Source organism: Hirundo rustica, chromosome 5 (genome assembly GCF_015227805.2).
Source record: "Hirundo rustica isolate bHirRus1 chromosome 5, bHirRus1.pri.v3, whole genome shotgun sequence".
In the NCBI taxonomy this organism is placed as follows: Eukaryota; Metazoa; Chordata; class Aves; order Passeriformes; family Hirundinidae; genus Hirundo; species Hirundo rustica.
This window is the reverse complement of record NC_053454.1, coordinates 8,614,743-8,635,348: the sequence shown is the minus strand read 5'-3', so window position 1 is coordinate 8,635,348 and position 20,606 is coordinate 8,614,743. Positions and strand designations below refer to the sequence as shown.

Below are 20,606 nucleotides of genomic sequence, written 5' to 3'. Positions count from 1 at the left end.
AGATCCTGTGTTTGTAATGTATAGACTTTTAATTAGGAATATTTTGTTCTTTTTATTTCTTTTAGTGTCGCATTGCAACATTGCAAGATGTTATTAAAGGGTTATTTATCTGCTGTTTATTCCTGGAATATGTATCTCTCTCCAGAAGATTTGTACCAGAACTCATCAATTTCCTTCTTGGAGTACTTCATATCTCTCTACCCAAAAACCAGGCCCAGGGTGAGTTTGTTTAGAGGAAAGGAGTGTTTAGTTTAGAGTCCATTTTAGTTTTGGGGTTTATCTTTTAAATTTTTAAAATACAAGTATTTCACACTGATTTCATTGTTTTTGATCAAGAGGCCAAAATCATCTGCTAGTTCAGCCAAAAACAACCTTGAGTTTTGGGCATCTTGTTATGAACTAGATCCTCTAGTGTTGTTAGCAGGATGGAAAGGACTGAAGTTATTAAAGGAAATGAACTCATGTTGGCCACAGTGCAGTATTTTTCTAATGTTGTCATTCTAAGCAGACTGTGTGATTGGACTGTGTTCTGAAATTCAGAGTTCCTAATGGATTCCTGATGAGTACTCTGTAACTTCACAGTGAGGCAGCAGCTCATGCTGCAGATAGCCTTCATCTTCAGCTAATAGCTGTATCACCTAATGAGTGATACAGCTATCAGCTGAAATGTGAGCTGAATGACTGACATATATCACAAAGCTGGTATTTTTCCTTATTTGACATGGATTTGTAATAGAGGGGCAGCTATCCCCACAAGCAGGATTAGTGACATAAAGTGTGTAAACTTGACAATTTGCACAGACAGCAGGGATAGCAAAATTATCTTTTCAGTGTGATCCTTATGTTAGTTGTTTTTTGGTGGGTGTTTTTTTGTTTGTTTGTTTGTGTTTGTTTGTTTGGGTTTTTTTGTTTTTGTTTTTGCCAGTCTCTCTTCAGTTTTTTTTTTTTTTTTTATTAGTTTGTCTTTTTAAAGCTATTCTGGTTCTGGGTCTCTTTTTCTTGACCAGTTCAGTGACAATTTACTTTTGAGAAATTTTGTCAGAGTATAGTAACTGATTCATGTGCTAATATCTCTGTCTGGGCACAGCATGCAGGAGGAGACTCTGCAGGCAGGATATTACCAAGTGAAAAATTCAATTCTTTGATAAACTCACAAGATATCTGGGATTTAATGAACTACATACTATGTATTATGCTCATCACTCTTGATAAGATCCTTAAGAGTCTGTTCTCTAAATAGTCATCAGTCTGGTGAGGAAGGTTTAGCTTCTCTCAGTATTCCAGTACTTCAGTAGACAGCTCCTTTCATTTCCCATCAGGATTTTTTTGCCTTTCTGTGCTGACTTTTTTTTTTTTTCTTTTTAAATTTTTGAGCTACCACTGATCCCTTTTCTCAGCTAACCTATCACTGCAATTTAAACTTTATTATCTGCCATGGCTGTACTCTACAGACCTTCCCCCCAGCTGCTTCTCACAGCTTTGCAGTTTCCTCTGGAGCGTGAGCCAAGGTTACGCAGCTGGGCTGCATCAGAGCTAAGCCCTGGATTCTCAGAAGGCCAACAGCTGAACCCTTAGAAGGAGGTGGGAAGAGGTTATGGAGTGGGTGGGTTACGTAGTACTAGAAGTATTTTCTCTCCTTTGTGTACTCTCTTAGGAATATTTGATCTACAGAGGGTTTTGGTAAAGTTAAAATACAGGATTCTGCAAAATTAGATAAGGAACTTGAAAAATATTTAGTGGTAATTATCGATCAATTGTTATTTTGTTTAAAATACTTCTTTGTATTTCTATGAATGATTTTGCACTAGTTAAATTTGCATGGTGTTGGTTTCTGGTAGTGAAAAAAAAAAAAAAAAAGCTCAGTGAAAGATACATTAGAGTCCTAGTATTCTCTTTAAGAACTTTCCAGTCAGTGTTGATGTTTGGAATTTCCCGAGGTGTCCAGTTGTGGTTTTAAATATTCATGGTGGAAGTTTTGCTGGTAGTTGTGATAGTTAACCTGTCAACACAGAATATTTTAAAATAAGCAGACATGCATCTTTCTGGAATGTTAATGCACCATCACACAAAAGAAATTCTTGGGGTTCAATTTTAGCATTAAGTACAGTCAGCAAATAAACTCTTTATGTTTAAATTTTATTATCTTGATCCATAAATTTCCCATGTGAGAAAGATATATGGAATGCAGCTTCATAAAAAACTGAAATACAGTCTGATGTGGAGTAAAAACTATTACTTAAAAAAGAAAAGCTGTAGGTGGAGGGAGTGGGAAGGAGTTGTCGTGGTTGATAGCTTTAGCTAGTTGAATTGTTAATGAGATCTGCTATCCTCTCACAAGCAAAGCAGATAATTAAACTCACATATCGTAGTTCCTGGTCTTGCATAAGCCTGTGTGTGTCATAATCTCTTACAACTTTGGGTCTCAAACCTTAAAAACCTTTATTTAAATATACTGTCTTCTGGCCTGTTTGTGGGGAGCCACATACAGGTTGTAGAGCATGTAAATAATCTGAACTTAAAGTTCAAAAAAGTCAATTCCTTGGCAAGCCTGCAAGACCTAAGGAAAACAAAGAGGGGAAAAAATCCCCAAGGTCCAGCACAGAGAATGCAAATTATTTTGTCCCTTAGCCATGAAATTCCTCAGATGCTTGTTTCATGTTGCTGTATAAGTAGTTTCACAGCTCAGCTTGCAATCTGTGCATAGAGATTCTTTAGTATTTTCCCTATGCCTTGCTCCAGTATATATTTTGTGTTCCATGCTCCTCCCGTTCTAAAACCCCTCAGCTGGCGTGGGAGAAGACTTTACAGTGTGTCTGAGGGCCCCTGCTGTGGGCTCACAGGAGAGGCTCCATGGCTGCAGCTGTGGGCTTTCCCTGCTCCAGCTCACTCTGCCTCATGACCACCTTGTGGTCAAAGCCTTCTGCTTGTGACCCCACAGGAAAGTCGTACCGGTCCTGTCCTCTTAAGCATATCCAGTGCTCCATGCTGGACCAACCCTGCAGTTCACTGTGCATCCTGCTTCCCACAGGGTAAACGTGTACCTACGTGTGTTAACTTTCCCCATCCACAGAATCAATCGAAGAATCGCAGAAGGGTTTCAGTTGAAAGGGACCTCAAAGACCATTAAATTCAACCCCCCTCACCATAGGCAGGGACATCTTCCACTAGACCAGGTTGCTCAAAGCCCCATCCAGCTTGGTCTTGAATACTTCCAGGGCTGGGCCACCCACTTCGCTGGGTAACCTGTAGTCCAAAATCTCGTCACTCTCACAGTGAAGAGTTTCTTCTTTTTATCTAGTGTAAATCTACCCTCTGTCACTTTAAAACTGTTACCCTCATCTTATCACTACACTTCCTCATAAAGAGTTCCTCCCCATCTTTCCTGTAGGCCTCATTTAAGTACTGGAAGGTTGCTGTAAGGTCTGCTTAGGGCCTTCTCTTCTCTAGGCTGAACAACCCCCGCTCCCTCACATGGGAAGTGCTCCAACTCTCTGGTCTGTGTCCTTCTGTGGGAACCTCAGGGCTGAACACATTCCTTCAAGTTGGATCTCATGACAGTGAAGTAGAGGAGAGTCCCCTCCCTCGACCTGCTGCCCACACTGCTTTGGATGCATTGGCATTCTGGGCTGCAAGGGCACATTGTCAGCTCAGAATTCAGGTTTTCATCCACCAATACCCCAAATCCTCTGCAAAGCTGCTCTTAATCCTAGATTGCCCCAGTCTGTATGCATGTGTAAGATTGCCCCAGCTCAGATGCAGGATCTCACAGTTTGTCTTATTGAACTTCATGAGGTTCACGTTCTCTCTGAAGCCTGTCAGGGTCCCTCTGGATGGCATCCCCTTCCTGTAGAATATCAAGCACACCTCTCACCCTGGTGTCACCTGCAGGCTTGCTGAGGGTTCACTCAGTCCCCCTGTCTGTGTCCCCAGGCAAGATGATCGATAATGCTGGTCCTAGGACAGACCCCCTGACAGACCCTACTCGTAACTGATCTCGCTCTGAACATGGAGCCATTGGCCACAATTGTGGCTGTGACCATCCAGATGATTGCTCATCTACTGAGTCAAACACTGTCAAATTCATGCCTCTCCAGTTTAGAGACCAGGATGTTGCACAGGAGAGTCTCAAAGGCTTTGTACAAATCCAGGTGGATGATATCAGTTCCTCATTCCTTACCCATCAACGCTGTAATCCTGTCATAGAAGGCCACCGAACCTGTCAGGCACAGTTTGCCCTTAATGAAGCCATGTTGCCTGGACAACCCATGTTGTCACCGAGCCCCTCCGTGTTTTGCTTGTGTTTTGTTGTGGTTTCAGGGAGGATCTGCTCCACAGTCTTGCTGGGCATGGAGGTGAGGCTGATCAGCTTGTAGTTTCCTGGATCTCTTCTCTTTCACTTTAAAAATGAGGATTGTTTTTCCCTTTTTCCAGTCACTGGGAGCTACAGCTTCTCAAATATGAAAGTGGTTTAGGAGCTTTAATCTTGCCAGTTCCCTCAGGACCCTCAGATGTCTAAGGTCCCAGGGACTTGAGCACATTCAGGTTCCTTAGTCTTAAGCCTGACCTACAGTGGACAGTACCTGGTTCTCCCAGTCCCTGCTTTAGGATTCTGTGACTTGGGCAGTGTGACTAGAGCACTGACCTATGTCCCCATGCTCCAGTGTTTTCCATTGTTTTAGAAAAATTTAATACAAATAAAAGTATTTTGAAAGGTAGTACAATTAAAAATGTAAAATGGGATGGCTGTTTTTCTTCTGAAAGAATGAGTAGAATTGATCTTGTTTAATGACTTTTGTTCTTGTTTTTTTTAGGCTATACTGTAGTGCATCCATTTACACCAGTGGGGAAAAATTTAGAATTGCTATTGGTGAGTGATAAGGAGGATCTGAAAAGCTGGGAGAAGCAAAATGTGCCATTGAGTATTGTGACTAGATTAAAGGAAACCAGCAGAACAGAGATAAATCATACCAGGTATGTAAGAAGTACAGAAGAAGGAAAAAGTACTAGATCATCTGTTGTGTCATGTTGGTGACACTGCTCTTTAGAAGTAAAAAGAAGAGTAGTGGGTAGTTCTGCTGTGTTCAGTGCACTGACAGAAAGATTTGTTGCTGATGGAATTTTTTTGGTATTTGCTTAGGAGAGTGAAATTTTTAGTTTGAATTAATAGCTATTTCTAGTTGTAACTGGTTCTGCCAAGCAGTCTTAATGGATCCTGCTAACAGTCCAAATTTAATTAATTTATTTGAAAATCTACTGCAGTTTTTGCACATGATTTTTTTTATTTTTTGTACATTAACAGGTTATCATGTCTAGCCCTGTGTTTTGACCTTATTAAAAAATGTGCAGCTCTCTATGAACCTTTACCATCATTCCATGAAATAATGCATCCTGTCAGAATACTCCTTACACAACATGTGCCAGTTAATGAATATCCTGAAAAAATGCAGGTATGTATTCCTCAGGATTTAAATGATCAGTATGTTTGTTTTATTAATAAATTCTGTGATCTTCATCTGTGTGTAAACAAAAAAAGAAAGTGTAAGCATTAATTTTTTCAAGGGTCAGGCATTTTGATGATCCTGTGGAAAAAACAAAGAGCAGAGAATATTTAGAAAAGGTATTTTTCCATTGTATTGGATGTCTTGCCTATGTAAATTAAGAGAACAACACTTGGCTTGTAATAATAGAGCATTCCATGAGTGACATGATTTATAAGAGTAATATGGACATCTGGTTGCTCTCGTATTTCTGTATTGAATCTGTAAGACCTTGGTAAAATAAACACATGTACCAAACTGGGGAGGTAAAACTTACAACTGTATAGGTAAAAAGAGCATAAATATGCCTGGTCAGCACCTTATCTGGGACAGTTGCTTATTTTCTAGCAATGAGATTCAAATTTTTAATCTTGTTTCTTCTGAATGTAGCAAAATCATCTTTTCCTCAAAGAACCATTGTAAAATGTCCCTAGAGAACAAAGTTTTATTACTTAGGTGAAGTCAAATGGCCTATGCTTTTTGCCATCAAAATAAAAAAAAAAAAAACCAACCCAGTCATTCTTAAAATTACCATGAAAGGAAGAGTCTGAGCTAAACTGCCTTTAGTCTTGCTTCTTCCTCTGTTAGGTGAAACTACCAGCAGGCAGACCTTTCTTGTTCATGATACCATTTTAATAGACTTCCAAAAGCTTTTAAGAATTATCCAACTTGGATTACAGCATGTCAGTGTTAGCAGTGTCCTAATGAGTAGCTGTGACTTAACTCAGGAAAAAAGTACATGGGGAGAACATTACTGTTGATTCAGTTTACAATAGCTTTTGATTTATGGTGGTTTTGATACGCTTTTACAATTGTAATTTGTTCTGCATTTTCAGGAATGGTATCACAGTGCTCTGAAAGAGCTGGAGAACAAAGTAAAACAATATACCCCACTGATATGTGAGAAAAGGAAGCCAGTGCCATTGAAACAGTATACTCCTAAAATTGTGAAAGTGTAAGTAAACAACACTGGGTGCAAAGGAGAGGTGCACTTAAACCTTAAAAATTTTAGCAAGCTAGCATGGATTTGGAAAGCAGGACACAAAACAGAACTGCTTTTCTGCTAGATTTTGTGCATAATTCACTAGGGGCCTACTACTTGTGTGGTAGGGAGGGAAAGAAAAAAATGGAAAGGAATTTTAAGAGCAAATTAGGAAAAATAGCACTGAAACTCAATTCTTGCCCATATAATAAATTGTAAATTAACAAATTTCAAGATGATTAGATGGTTATTATCTGGTCAGGTGCTTTACTCAATGCTCTGTCAGGCACTCAAGTCAGAAGAACAAGAGTAGTTCGTATGTATATGAATATGATGGTAAAAGATGGATGGTGAAAACCACTAATTTAGTTTTGTAGCTAATAGAACAGTGTTCTGATTCAGGAAATCTGCTTTACATTGGCTACTGATTTATTTAGCCATATTGGTTATCTGCAGGGGCACAAAGTGTCTACTTTATTTATTCTAATAATTGAAGAGGACACCTTTGCTCTGCCCTACAGACTTACCCCAAATAATTGATCAGACTTCTTCAGTAAAATGCATATCCTGAGAAGGTCTGTGAAAATTTAGGATGTATGAGGGAGATTCCATCTTTTTCCAGATGTCTTCCATTCTTCTAGTCTAGCTTTTTTAGTCTGTTCAAAGTGCAGGCTGCATCTGGGGAATGAAGCGTGGTCATTGGAATGATGATGAAGTGCAGTTAGAAGGTCTGGTGTGTGTTTTTCAAGTATGTTCATTGGGCAGCTTCTTATTTTGCAACTAATTCCTAGAATATGCAGGAATTAAAATACTGAGTTTAGTTTTCGTACAAAACCTGTCCTTATAAATATGAACAAGTTGTGGGTTTGAGGTGTTCTGTGCTCACACAGCCATTCTTATTTCAGCTTAGAGTTTGGAAGAAAGCAGGCAGGCAGCAAGAAGGAGCAAGAAAGAAAGCAGTTGATCCAGAGGCATAAACGTGAACTTAAAGGAGCCATCCGTGAGATTCGGAAAGATAACCAATATCTGGCTAGAATGCAACTGTCAGAAATCATGGAGAGGTAATGTAGCCTTGGTTTCAGCACCACTTTGGGGGTTCTTCTGTTCTGTGTTCCTTTCTTTGCTGTGTGCCAAGACTGACATTAATGATCAACCATACTAAACTTAAATAAAATAGGACAATTTGAGGAAAACCAAACATTTTCAATAGAGATCATTTAAAGTGTTTTCAACTTTGTTGTTTTGTTTCTCTAGTTTAAGAGGATGCAAAATGTTTTTATTTAAATGATGTGTTGGTGAAATTTAATAATTGTGTAGCTTTTTTATGAATTAATAATTATTCTCTAAGTATACTTATTTTCTGTAATATAATCTTTCTGAAATATTTTATATGTTGATTGTTTATTTTACAGAGATTCAGCCAGAAAAAGAAAAGTGAAAGAGCTTCTTGGTAGCCTTGCTACACAGGAAGGTGAATGGAAAGCAATGAAAAGGAAAAAATGGAAGAATTAATTGGGACCTATTACAGCAGGAAGCTTACTGCCATATAAAACACCCCAATCATGGCTTTTGAACAAATTTTAATTGCATTTTTTGGATGCATTCCTTTTGCGGCAACAACATCATTGGATTTATTTGCAAAAATGAACCTGCTCATTAGGAAAATCCACAACTTTTCATAAGAAAAATAAAAATAACACTTTTGTATGTGGCACGCTTCTATTTTATTTTAGTGAGAACAATTGGATGAATAATCAGAATTCTAAATCTAAAACCTGATCACATACACCTAACTTGAGCTCCACACACACACACAAAAATACCCTACATCAGAAACCTGGTCACCTATTTCAGGGCCAGTTCTCTTCAACAGCTTCATCAACAACTTGCACATGGGACTCAAAGCTACAGTGAGTGCTTTTGCTGAAGACGCTGAATTGGAAGGAGCTGCTGACTCCCTCAGAGGTAGAGAGATTTTGACATTCACCATGTGAAATTCAACAAGGGCAAGTGCTGGATTCTGCACCTGGGATGGACAACCCTGGATGTACAGACAGATGGGGAATGAGGGGCTGGAGGGCAGCGCTGTGGAAAGGGGCCTGGGGGTCCTGGTCAGTGGAAGGTTGAACGTGAGCCAGCAGTGCCCTGGCAGCCAGGAGGGAGACATCCCTGTCCTGGGGACATCAGGCACAGCGCTGCTCTGCTCTGAGCTGGGGTGGCCTCTCCTGGAATGCAGGATATAAAAGCTACAAGAGAGTGCCCAAAGGAGGGCGACAAAGATGGTGAAGGGTTTTGAGGAGTGGCTGAGGGCACTTGGTCTGTTCAGCCTGGGGAAGAGAAAAAGGAGAGACCCACTGCAGTTACAACTTCCTAGTGAGGGAACGGGAGGGGCAGACACTGATCTCTGCTCTGTGCTGACAGTGGCAGGACTCAGGGAATGGCCTGAAGTTGTGTCAGGGTAGTTTGGTTTGGATATTAGGAAAAGGTTCACCTGAAACATCTCCCCTGGGAAGTGGTTGCAGCACCAAGCCTGACAGAGTTCAAGAAACTCTCGGGCACATGGTGTGACTCTTGGGGATGGTCCTGGTAGGACATTCTGTGATCTTTTTTTAATGTTGAATAGTTGCAGGCAGCTCTCATAATGGTAGTATAATTTAAACATAAACATTTTAATTAGTCTGTAGCATCAGGACCTGCTAAGTTGTGTACTGAGTAATGGGATCAAGGAGAAGTCCTTTGTTAAAGCTCTATATCCGTTCATCTTTTCAGTAAGTTTTGAATTGAGCACAGCTCTGAAATTCTTAATAATCTAGGGTGATTAATTAGAATTCCTCAGTGTGTTCAAAACTGACTTAAGGGAACATTGATATCTTTAACTTTCTTCCTCTTAATTTATCATATATCTCTAATCACTGATAACTGCCCAGCATGACTTTGAAAAACATCTGCTCTTCAAACAGAGCCAATGAATACTTCTAGCACTTTCTTTTTATACTGTATTTGCAAAGAAACATTGCAATGGGACAAAGAGCATCACAGTTAGTGATGGGTGCTAATCTGAACTAGGTTTACTGCTCAGGTATTCACTTAATATTTGATAAATTCAGTGATAGTTGTTATGCATTGAACAAAATGTAATGTTTCCATGGAAAACTGTTAGGAAAATAAAATTCCCTTTTACATTAACATTTCAATTTCAATCTGAAAGACAAACTATAAAATAAGATGTGTATTAAGAATGAACTAATGGCCGTGGTTCTTTACAAAAACCTCCAAAGCTTCCTCCATTTTCAGATGCTGTTCCTGGTTCTCACCTGTGTTTTGGCCAATAGGTAACTGAGATATCGTAATGCTCTACCTAGTGTTCATGAAGAAAAACCTACACACTGTCAGTTTATCTGATTTAACAGTTAGGCTTGGTTGTTTTGGACTGGCTTAGAATGTTTTCTTTGTTCTGCTTTCTGGGGTTTTTAGTTTGGTGTTTGCTTTTTGGGTGTTTTTTTGGGATGTTGGGGTTTTTGGTTGGATTTTTTTTGTTGTTGTTGGTTGGTTTGAGGTTTTTTTCAAATTAAACTTGTAATGGAAGCAGGACTAAAACTAGGAAGGGATGGGTTGAAACACAGCCTTTACATTTGGTCTCTAATGACAAAACTGTCTTTTTTAGGCAAGTCTTTTTTCTTAAAAGAGAAATGAACTTTATTGAAGGAAAAGTCTTTTATTAATTGTCAATGTGACTAGTAATGCAAGTTATATGTGATTATCATCAGCTACAAGTGCAAAAGCACTTGTATTAAGTGTTAAAATAGGCCAGATGCTAAGTACGTGTGGGGAAGATACTTCTGTCATGTAAAAATTAGTAAGATTCCTATGTTTGAAATCCATTCACACTTTTAAAAAATAAATTCATTTTCAGTTAGCTTTGCTGATTTTGGAAAAGTTATCTTCTGAAACCTCAAAGGATTCTCAGAAGATTAGTATACCTGTTTTATTTCCATTTGGCACAGTATGATTTTTTTTTTCTTTAAAACAAAATCTTTAAGTTAAGAACTTGGGAGTGAAGTAATGAGGAAGGAGCTAACTTCCTATTTTATTATACAAATCAGTACTTTCAGCTTGGACTTCTGGTCACAGTCTATAAAGCACAAATAAACTGTTAAAAACTATTTTTTTTTTTATCTGACTCTAGCAGTAGCTTCGGAGATTTTGTCCAGCAGGGTATTTAGAATCACAGAGGGGCTGACAAAGGCGCTTTGATCCTGATTTTTGATACCCCTTGCAGCTGCTTTTTATTCCTCAGTAAGGGAGGTAAAGAAAGAGGGTAGAGACACAATAATAATGTTTCTGGGTACAGGACATTTTCTGGGACGAGAGAATGAACAGGAATATCTTGTGATGCTGATGAACAAAAATAAAGGATGAGGAAACCTCAGCTGATTTACTCAACTGTTTTGGAATATCAGACTGAAAGTAGTTCTGATTGAAATCTTGCTGAATGAGAATCACTGTATGCTCTTTTACAAATCATATTGGCAATGTTTAAAGTCAGATTTAATATTGCAAACCTGGGATTAACTGTGATGCTTAACACACAGTATTTTACATGAGTAGGAAAGCAAGACTATGCAGTAGAAGCTGGGCAGTATTGCTGCTCTAATGTGATAGAAAGGTCTGGTCATTTGGCTTCAAGGGCTTGACCATGCTTGAGTGCTGGCTTTCTCGTAGAGCTTCTTGAACACCATCACACTTACCAGGCACTGTCTTGTCTGTTTCTTTTAACCCAGGACTTGTCATAACAGGCCTTTTGACACATCAGTTATCAATTGTAAATCTGTATTTAATTAGCCAAAAAAAGAAACTTTTCTGTAACTAGAATCTAGTCATCACACACAAAAAAGGAAAATTACCATTTTTTCCTTTAGTTTCAGGTAGCTTATCTGTCAACATCAGCTGTCCCAGAGAATAGCTACCTTGAATGTGAATATTGTAAAGAATAGGGTGAGAACAAAACTGTTCAGCTAGAAACTGCATAAATTACCCTTTTTTATGACAGCATGAAAAGCTTCCTCAGGAGTTTGGTCTTTTGGGTTGTCAGTTGGAAGCTGGTAAGCAGTTTGATGTTCTCAGTTGTGCCTTGCAGGAGTTACCATCTACCATGGTGTCCCTGCTCTGTGTGAGGCTTCTCCTGTGGCCACCAGCTCTCTGCTGAGCGGTGGCACTGAGGCTGCTCCCGAGCTCAGCAGGGGCCCTTTGGCTGCTGGGCTGAGGCTGGTGTCAGCCACAGGAACTGGTGGCACTTCTGTCCTCTTCATGGGCCTTCTAAGCATTTGGAAAAGTCAAACAGAAGCTCTGACAGAACATTTGGCGGCTTTATCAGCACTCTGAGATTGTGAAGTGTTACATCTTCAGGGGGTCAAAAGCATTCTACAAATGTGCTCCTTGCGGTCTTCCAGGTGTGTTTCCTAAGCTAAACAAGTATATTTCAACCCTAAATATATTTGCTATGCAGTGTTGCTTTGTTTAAAAGACTGTTTTGTAAGGGTTTGGTTTGGGGTTGATTTTTTTTTCTTCTTCAGCAAATCAGATCTGGAGTAGAAAACTAAAATCTTTCATGCAGTCTGAACGCTTTCTGAGTCTAAATCATGAAGTTTTAGACTCTCTGAGTCTAAAAATTATGAAGATCCTGTATGGCATTAAATCCTTTAAAATATTGACATTAGGGTTAATACTGGTTTTTAGCAATAGAGCAGGGAAGTAAAAGCCAGAGTAAATGAGGCATTACTTCAGTAAAAAAACAAGACTGATATAAGAAAAGGCCAGTGTTAATAAATTAGTCTAAGAACCAAATTTAAGTTATTCTTCAAATGTGCAAGATTTTGGACTGGAAAGGAGTGGGTAATGACCTATCTAATTCTAGAAACTTATGTGTTTACATGCAGGATTGTATGACATGGTTGACTGCAGTAACAAAACTGGGCTCAGTGATCTGCAAAAGCTTTAGGCCAGTAGATTTAAGAACAGGAAAAGCTGGGGTTTTTGGTGTCTCAATGGGTTTTTTCTTTAATGTACCTGAATTCAGATGGTGCCTGATCAGTTATATACTATATATATAATTATTTTTCCAGATATTAAAGGATTATTCATACTTAGTCCAGAGCACCTCAAAAAAGAATTTTGCCTTGGAATGGGCTGCAATTGTGTAGTCCAGGCTATGTACTGGATCTACCATATTTCTGACACCAAACTAAGTACATAAAATTCTCAGGTATACATGGCATTAGCAGCTCTCTGTTTGAGTTAGCCAGTCAGATAACTATTTCATCTAACTGGCATGTTAATCCTGACGTTACACTTACATAAGCTCCTCCAAGTCTAATCAGCTGGCAATCCATGAGAGAGATGTCACTGAGTAGGTCTGTGTCCCAAGTGCTGATAACTACATCCATCCCGAACTGCATTGCCTTCGAGGGAACCAGAAGTCTTTTTAATACCCGTATTAATTTGCTTTATACACTTTGCTGGCTGATTCTTAGCTGTTTAAGACTGTCGTGATGAATCTGCCTAAGTCTACTTGTAACCACATCCTCCCATTTTAATTAGGCAGTTGGACACCAGAGACGCCTGGATAAGGGAACAGTGCTCGGTGGCTCTGACACTACCACAGCTGTTCACGATCTCCGGGCTAAAAAACTTCTTGTTGAGGGAGAAGTTTGGTTTGGGAACGGAGTTACACCTTTTGCAACTACCTTTTTCTCTTTGTCAGATAGCCCTTATCAAAGCCGCAGCTAACTGCTGCTGCAGCACCAAACGAAAGATCGCACTCCTCTTGGAACGGGTGTTTCAGGACCTGTGTGTAAGGGCGAAGGACGGGCCGTGGTGCGCGGTACGCGGCTCATTTCCGAGGCCGCGGCGCTGCGCTGGGTGCGGGCTCCAGCCCCGCCGCGCTCCGCGGAGCCGCTCGGGCGGGCCGGGTCCGTCCTCCCGCCGGGCGCGGGCCGGCAGCGGCTCCATCCCCGCCGGAACAGGAAGGCGGCCGGGGCGCCGCGGAGGGCCGGGGAGGAGCCGCCGCCCGCAGCATCCCCGGGGAGGCTCTCGGCAGGCGGGGGCCGCCCGCACGCCCCGGAGCAGCGGTAGGTGCCGGGGCGGATGGGCGGCGGGAGCCGCGGGGCGGGGACGGGCGCGGCTCCCCCGGCGGGCGCGGGTCCTCGGGCTCCTGGCGGGAAGGACCCCGCGTCCTCCGCCTCGTCTCTGCCGGGCCGCCCCTTCCCTGCCCTGGGGAGCCGGGCTTGGCTGCGCCCCGGCCGAGCGCCTGCCCTGACCTGAGCCAGGGCTGTGGGAGGGAGGCTGAGGAGCCCTCCCGGGGCTGAGCAGGTAAAGTCGCGCCAGGGAAATTTTACAGGGGGATAAGGTGAGGTAAGAAAACCCCAGAAGGATGAAATTCTGGCTGCTGGCAGATAACAAATCTCAGTTCGTGCCTTGGGACAGGGCCAGCTTCGGTGCTGATCCCTTTCTGGGAGCCACGGCACCGAGCCCCGGCCCTGCGGACGGAGGACGGGGACAGAAGGGACGAGACACAGGCGGGGAATCCCGAGGGAAGGGCTCGGGAGAGCCGGGCAGAGCCGGCGAGTGTGAGGGACTCAGCCGTGCTCGGGAACAACTTCGCCGAACTGAAAGCTCACACGAGGCAGATGTCGCCGTGGAGGTGAAGTGTTCTGGTTTTGCTGTCAGGATGCCAAGGGCCTGTAAAATGTTGTGTGGTTTCCTGCCTAGCGAAAAATTATGGAGAGGTTTGAACAACAAAACCGATGGAGCACAAAGGCAGAAACATGCAGTACCTTGGGATATTGCGTAAGGGAAGTTGCAACCACGCAGCCAAAAGTGGAGCAGAGTGAAAGGTCAGCGCAAGTATCGAGGGGTTTGAGCTGCACGCTGGCAGAAATGTTCCTGAGGGAAAGGTGTGAAGGATCTTACCTTTGTAAATAACCCCGGAATAAAGTTCAGCTTGGTCATACAATTCAGTGGGTGACTAAACAAATTGTGATGAAAAATAAGATAGTCTGCCTCAGTGAACCCACCCCTCAGCTGTTGGCTGTATAGACCTGGGGCCAGAGAACATTTGCTTTAAAGAATGATTATTTTGGCTCCATGTGCTCTTTTATCATTTGGATGAGCAAATAATGCTGAATATTTGTAGCACTGATGATTTGCCATTTAAAATAAAAAGATCTTGAATATAAATCTCCTAAATCAGACCAGTTTGGTTAAGAGCATTATGCCAAGAGTTCAGTAAATGGATTGCAGGTGGCCCCCTTTCCATGTTTATTTACCTCGTGGCAACTGAGCTTTAATAATGCTTCAGTTCTAATAAACTGACTTCACAGGTAAAGAAATGTCACAATAATATTTATTGCTGAGCATGACAAAGTGATACAGCTTTCAATTAGTGTAGTATCATTTTCTATGCACCAGTGCCTTGTGTATATGATATGTACATCTGGTCTGGAATAAAATTTATATTAAGAATTGCTCACTGTTTTCAGTGCTGACACATCAAAGTCAATGAAAGTTTTTGTATTAATTTGCTTTGCATGAAATCTGTCTCTATTTTTTTTTAGTGCAACAAACTTTCAGGGACTTCTGCAGTAGAAGGGACTGTAAATTTAATTCTTTCATGACTGAGATATTGTGTATGTTTTATAATTCTGAAGTTTGCAGTTCCATCATTTATATATTGCTCATTGATTTTGATTTATGTTGAAAATAAGTTTATTTTTGGGATTGAGACCATCTCCTTTATTTGTTAAAGACTGAACTATATATGGTCTGCATTCTTGTTCAGGGTTTTTTAAGATAGTTTTGTAATATTATCAAAGAGAGTTGATAGTTCTGATATTTCTGACAAAATAAAAATGCTGCCTTAATCATTTGATGCCCTGGCTCTGTAGATATCACCTGGAGAAAGAAATGAAAAATGAAGTTTAAAAATGTTCTTCTCTTGTTTCTTGTGTTTCTCTCTGGGTTGGTCTTGAAGACAGCATTCCTGCAATAGTTAGGAAATCTGCCTCTTTCTTTTTTTTCTTAGTTGTTGTTGTTTTGGTCATTTCTAATATACATTGAAGGCATAAATAAACTCTTACTTGGATGTGAATATTTGGAATGGAGTGCCCTTTCATACCTACTTCACTGTAATGCTGTGTTGAAAACGTAGCAAAGGCATATTAGTGTCGCTCACATGTTGACAAACTTTAAATGCTCCTTAGTTCTGTTCTATTTGAGGTGCTCCTATAATAGAGTTTGTTGTTTTATTGCCTTTGTAACCTGTTCTTGATGGGAGAAAATTTGGTGCTGAGCTAATAAGCAAGACTAGAGAGTTGAGGCTCTTGTTCCCTTGTTCCCAGGTAGCTTAATAGAGAACTTAACTTTTGTGAAGAGTGTAGAAAGTAGGAATGAATCAGCAAGATACTCTTATGAAAGGCCTGCAAAAAGCTTCTTGTTGACTGGATGTAAATGTAACTTTTTTTTTTAGAAGCAGAACACTGAGAACATGGCCCTGGGAGAGAGAGGAACCAGCAGCAGCTCCCCCGATGAGAAGCAGGAACAGAACTATAATCGTGTTATTACAATTGTCTTCCTGGCACTCTTCATTGACTTGTTGGGATTTGCTCTCATCTTGCCACTCTTTCCTTCCATCCTTGATTACTACAGCCAGGCTGAGGTAAGTAACAAGAAAGTCAGCCCACAGAAAGTGTTAGGATCTTGAGGGAGGAATGGAAGAAAAATCACCTGCCTTGGGGCAAACCAAACATCTGTAGGAAAATTAATAATTACCCAGTACATATAAATGGTTCATGGACTGAATTTCTTTGCATAACACTCTTCACCCTTGGGTTTTTTTTTCATTAAAATGAGAGATTTATTTTGATAAAAATTCAAGTATTTCTTAGGGACTCTTCCTTGTAGTTACCAATGCTTTTGTGTCTTACACTGATGTCACTGGTGAGGCAGTTCATAATGGATCTGCGTGCTGGGGTTTATTGAAGAACCAAGGAGATGAGAGCTTTTACCCCACCTGAGTATTTCACAAGGTCACCTGCTCCCTCCCCAAGTATGGAATTCCATCTCAACTTCCTTTCCTAGCAGGGAGCTGGCTTCAGGAACCGAGCCAGAAGGTGCTGTTGGGTCCTGGCTGTGCAGGTGCTCGTTGTTACCCTTCTCAGGTGCTAATGGCATTGCTGGTCAAGATGAACATGTTGGTGTGGTAGAATTGTTTTTGCAGCCCACACCTCTTGTCTCTCAGCCCCTTTCTAATCCCACTCCAGCTGCAGCTGTAGGCTTTGTCCTTCTTACTATCATATCTCTAACCCATACCATGGGCTCTGATCTCCAGGGTCTTCCCTCACTTCCAGTGTATTTCCAATAGCCAAGATCTCCACTTTCTTTTCCAGATCCTGTTCTTTTCAAGTCCTCCTCCTCTTTTTGGGAATCATTATTTTTTTGCACCACCTTTTCCTTGTGCATCTGAAAGCTTCTGGCTTTCCCAAGCTAAACAGTATATATGCATCAGGACAGAGTGTGTCTCCTTTTTCACTGAAAGATTCAGGGCATGCCTGTTTAATTCAGGATTTAGCAAGTATGGGCCTGAAGGCTTGGAAAAGTTCAATTTCAGACATTTCCCCACCCCAAACATACACTATCTGCTGTCTGTTAACATTCACAATTTTAGCTATTTTTGGCCTATGGTCAGTGAGGAAATTTTCCTTTGTGGGGAGGAGGAGAGAAGGAATCATCAAACATTGTCTCTAGTTCACTAAGCTCTGATGCTGTCTTTGAAAATAAAACTGTCTTCCTGCTTCTATTTCCCTGTTTTCTGTTTTTCAGGATGGACTCTATCTGTCATTGCAACGTGGGGTAGACTGGTTTGCAGTGAGGGCTGGGATACCTCCAGAGAGGAAATACAACAGTGTCTTGTTTGGAGGTAGGGAAACTGAACAAACAAGCTAACAGCCAAAAAACAATGTTCTTTCCAAGTTATTTGCAATGTTGATGTGAAGAATGACAAGAAATACAAAAAGCATGCTTGCCTGTTACTAGCTCTAGATTTAAGTAACACAGAAAATGTCTCTTAGAGTAGATTATAAATGATTTTGTTTTCACCACACTAATAGCAATGAAGAGTTGGACAGCCCCACCTCTGTCATTTGGAGACACCTTGAAAGGCAGGAGGAATGGGATAACAGGAACTTGTGAAATTCAGTAAGGACAAATTTTAAGTCCTGCTTGTGGGAAAGAGTAGTCCTTGCAGTGGTACAGACTGGACACTCACTGGTGGCCCTGGGGGTCCTGGTGAGCAGCAAGCTGAGCATGAGCCAGCCCTGGCAGCAAAAGTTCCAACAGCTCCTGGGATGAGCAAACAGAATCAGAATCAGTGGATTAAGGGAAGTGATGATCTTCCTCTACTCAGCACTTGATAGACCGTAGTGAATTGTTACATTCAGGTTTGGTCCCCAGTACAAGGAAGGGTGTCCAAACACTGTGGTGAGTTCAGTGAAGGGCTCTGAAGATGGAGAGCCTGGGGCCCTTGGCTGGTCTGCAGTGAATGGCAGCTTTCCAGCATCCGTGGGGAGGTTGTGGAGAGCTGGGATTTTCACTGAGGTGTGTGGGAGAAGAGAGGTAACAGGTATGAGCAGAAGCAGGGGAGGTTCAGATGGGAAATAGGGAGGAACATTTTTCCAGTGAGGATGGTCAGTGGAACAGGCTGTCCAGAGCAGTGTCCAGCCTCAGAGATTGTCAGACCCTGGTTGGGTAAGGCCCTGAACAATCTGCTCTGACCTCACAGCTGACCCTGTGAGCAGGTAGTTAGAGTGGGTGATCTCCAAAGCTCCTTTTTAACCTGAATTATCCAATGATCTTACTCAGTTTGTTCTATAGGCCTGCTGTTCCTTGTCAGACTGCCAGCTGAGGGTCAGGAGCCTGCTGTGCTGGGCCCTGGCAGTCACAGAAATTACTCCCTTCACAACTGATCTGCACGTGATCAGAGATCAATCAGTAGGAGGCACTGGAAAATAGAAACTTGTGATTTCCAGCCTTGCTTGCCCCTTGGGCAGGTATAGTGCAGCACTGCTTCTAAATCTCATTAGTCTTATTAAAAGAAGCTGGGCTGCTGGCTTGCAGGACCCATAAGTATTTTCTGTCACTGGAACACTGGTGTAGATGAGCTCCAGCAGGAAATTTCCCTTCAGTGAGAGAAATGTGAGAGAAAGGTGTCACGTTACACATCAGAGACTCTTCTGGCTTCTTGCCATCTAGACAGTTGTGACGAAACTGATTTCAGAGTATGAAGGTGTGTCTGGGTTAATTTTAGTTAGACCCTCTCTTTTTAGTGAGCTGAGACCTCCCCCAAGAAAAGCAAAAGGCTTTTAAAATAAATTAAACGAAACACAGAACTTAATTAGAATATGTGTGAATGTATTGTTTCCATTTAAAGTTGTTTAATTGGATATAACAGGCATTAGGAAGTTTATAAGCCATTTTCCTCTTTCCCACCATATCCTTGCAGGCACGTTTTTCTTTGTCTGCTCATTCTTTGGTCAAATTACTGGCTTGAATGCTAGGAAACAGTTTTCCTTAATCCCTCAGAAGCTGCTTTCTGTCTTCTCTAAGGCTTGACCAGAAGCTTCCTACTTTCAACTTCTCAGCATCTCAGGTTGTTTAGACAAGGGGTGGGAACTCCCAGTCAAGTCCAACTCGTTCCTTTTCCTTTTACCTGCCATGTCCTGTGCTCTTGGGAGTGCTGTGTGGAAAGTTTCATTATAGTTGTGATGTTAAGCAGAGGCTGCTGCAGCCTCCCTGCAGCCTGTATTCCTTCACTGCCCTCGTCTGCCACAAGAAGCATAGGATTGGGAAGGTGCTTGCAAGATCATCTTGTTGTTTCTCCCAGCGCCAGCCATATTCTTCATTTTTGATTAGACTGCAAGCTCTTCAAGGCAGAAGCTTCTCTGCCCGTGTCAGGGCCCTGAGGGCACCAATACTTCATTGCTGTGACCAGTCATCACCCACACATTTTCCACCCAGAGATTCAGGAGCTGTGTTTCAGACTTTGTCTCCAGGGCTGTCTCTGTCCCCATCCCTCAGATGGGCCTCAGACCTACACTGGAGGTGTCCTGTCTCCCAACCTACATGGCAGTGTTGTTCCCACTCCTTTCTTTGCCCCTGACTCCTGCTGCACTCCCTGGAAGGATGTGTTGAAGAGCCCTTGCCTTGTGTGGGACTGGCAGTGGGCCCTGCTGGCAGCACCTGCTCTTCCCAACTCGTCAGATCGGGGGGCACCCAGGCTGGTGAGGGCACTGCCAGATCTGTGGTCACCCTCTGCTCCCAGCTCCTCCCCCATACGGAACAGCCCTGGTTTTGCTGCATGCTGGCTCGGAAATATTTGGCATGAAAGATTGTTTTTACAGTGCTAGAAGCACAATGAAGGGAACTGTGTCTCATAAACTGCCGGTGTAAAATTCTGTAAGATTTTTACACATTTTTTTTCGAGCTTTGAGTTATCACAAGCAGCTCTTCTCAACAAGGTGTTCAGTATCAATATTCTGCCTCCCCCTAAGTTGATGGGAGCAGAACTTCTGGTCTGTCTCTCTCTGCCTTTTAAAGCTTTGATAGCTGAATGATCTGAAACATATAACCCAGTTTTTCCTTTAGAGAAAAGCTGTGACAGCAAAGCATCTTTTGCCTGCTTGTTGAGAGTGTAGTGCAAATTAATAAGTCTGTGAAGCTAGAAATGGCAAGAGAAAAGAGGAATTAAAGATCACAGAAGCTGGAGGCAGATTTCAAAAGGCTCTTGGAGTCTGTTGGAATCACTCCTACCTCTTAGGGTGCCTTGCTAACAGCAGTGCTTAAGTCCTTCTTTCCATGATAAAAAGGAAAGAAGAACTAATTAAGTGTGACAGAATCAGGTTCAAACAATCAAAAAAGTCTTAAAAGAACTGTGACTGTTAAAGACTGTGCTATCTCTGCTTTCAGAACAGAAAATGTATGTAGTCAGCAGGGAAACGTTGGAGAATCATCGTTCCATAATAACCAGTGAGTTTCAA

At 41.8% G+C, this 20,606-nt stretch overlaps 2 protein-coding genes across 8 annotated transcripts in view; both read left to right on the top strand.

The window, feature by feature from the left end:
• The window catches only part of NOP14 (NOP14 nucleolar protein), a 24,554-nt gene extending 14,851 nt beyond the window's left edge, over positions 1 to 9,703 (top strand). The window contains exons 13-18 of the mRNA XM_040063785.2: positions 66 to 219; positions 4,812 to 4,971; positions 5,300 to 5,447; positions 6,374 to 6,492; positions 7,425 to 7,580; positions 7,932 to 9,703. Of these exons, the coding sequence (XP_039919719.1) occupies positions 66 to 219; positions 4,812 to 4,971; positions 5,300 to 5,447; positions 6,374 to 6,492; positions 7,425 to 7,580; positions 7,932 to 8,031 (837 nt within the window). The 3' untranslated portion in view covers positions 8,032 to 9,703. The remainder of the gene's footprint in view (positions 1 to 65; positions 220 to 4,811; positions 4,972 to 5,299; positions 5,448 to 6,373; positions 6,493 to 7,424; positions 7,581 to 7,931) is intronic.
• Positions 8,363 to 20,606, top strand: part of MFSD10 (major facilitator superfamily domain containing 10) — a 27,457-nt gene continuing 15,213 nt past the window's right edge. For 5 of the 7 annotated variants that reach the window (XR_009207821.1, XR_009207822.1, XR_009207823.1 and 2 more), the window contains exons 1-3: positions 8,363 to 8,484; positions 16,043 to 16,231; positions 17,395 to 17,491. Coding sequence is in view for 4 of the 7 variants with exons in the window: in XM_040063788.2 (XP_039919722.1) it covers positions 16,061 to 16,231; positions 17,395 to 17,491 (268 nt within the window). In the remaining 3 variants the exon portion in view is untranslated. Of the gene's footprint in view, positions 8,485 to 13,576; positions 13,647 to 13,768; positions 13,888 to 16,042; positions 16,232 to 17,394; positions 17,492 to 20,606 lie in introns of those variants that run through there. The other 2 variants (XM_058420542.1, XM_058420543.1) reach the window with 2 other exon arrangements.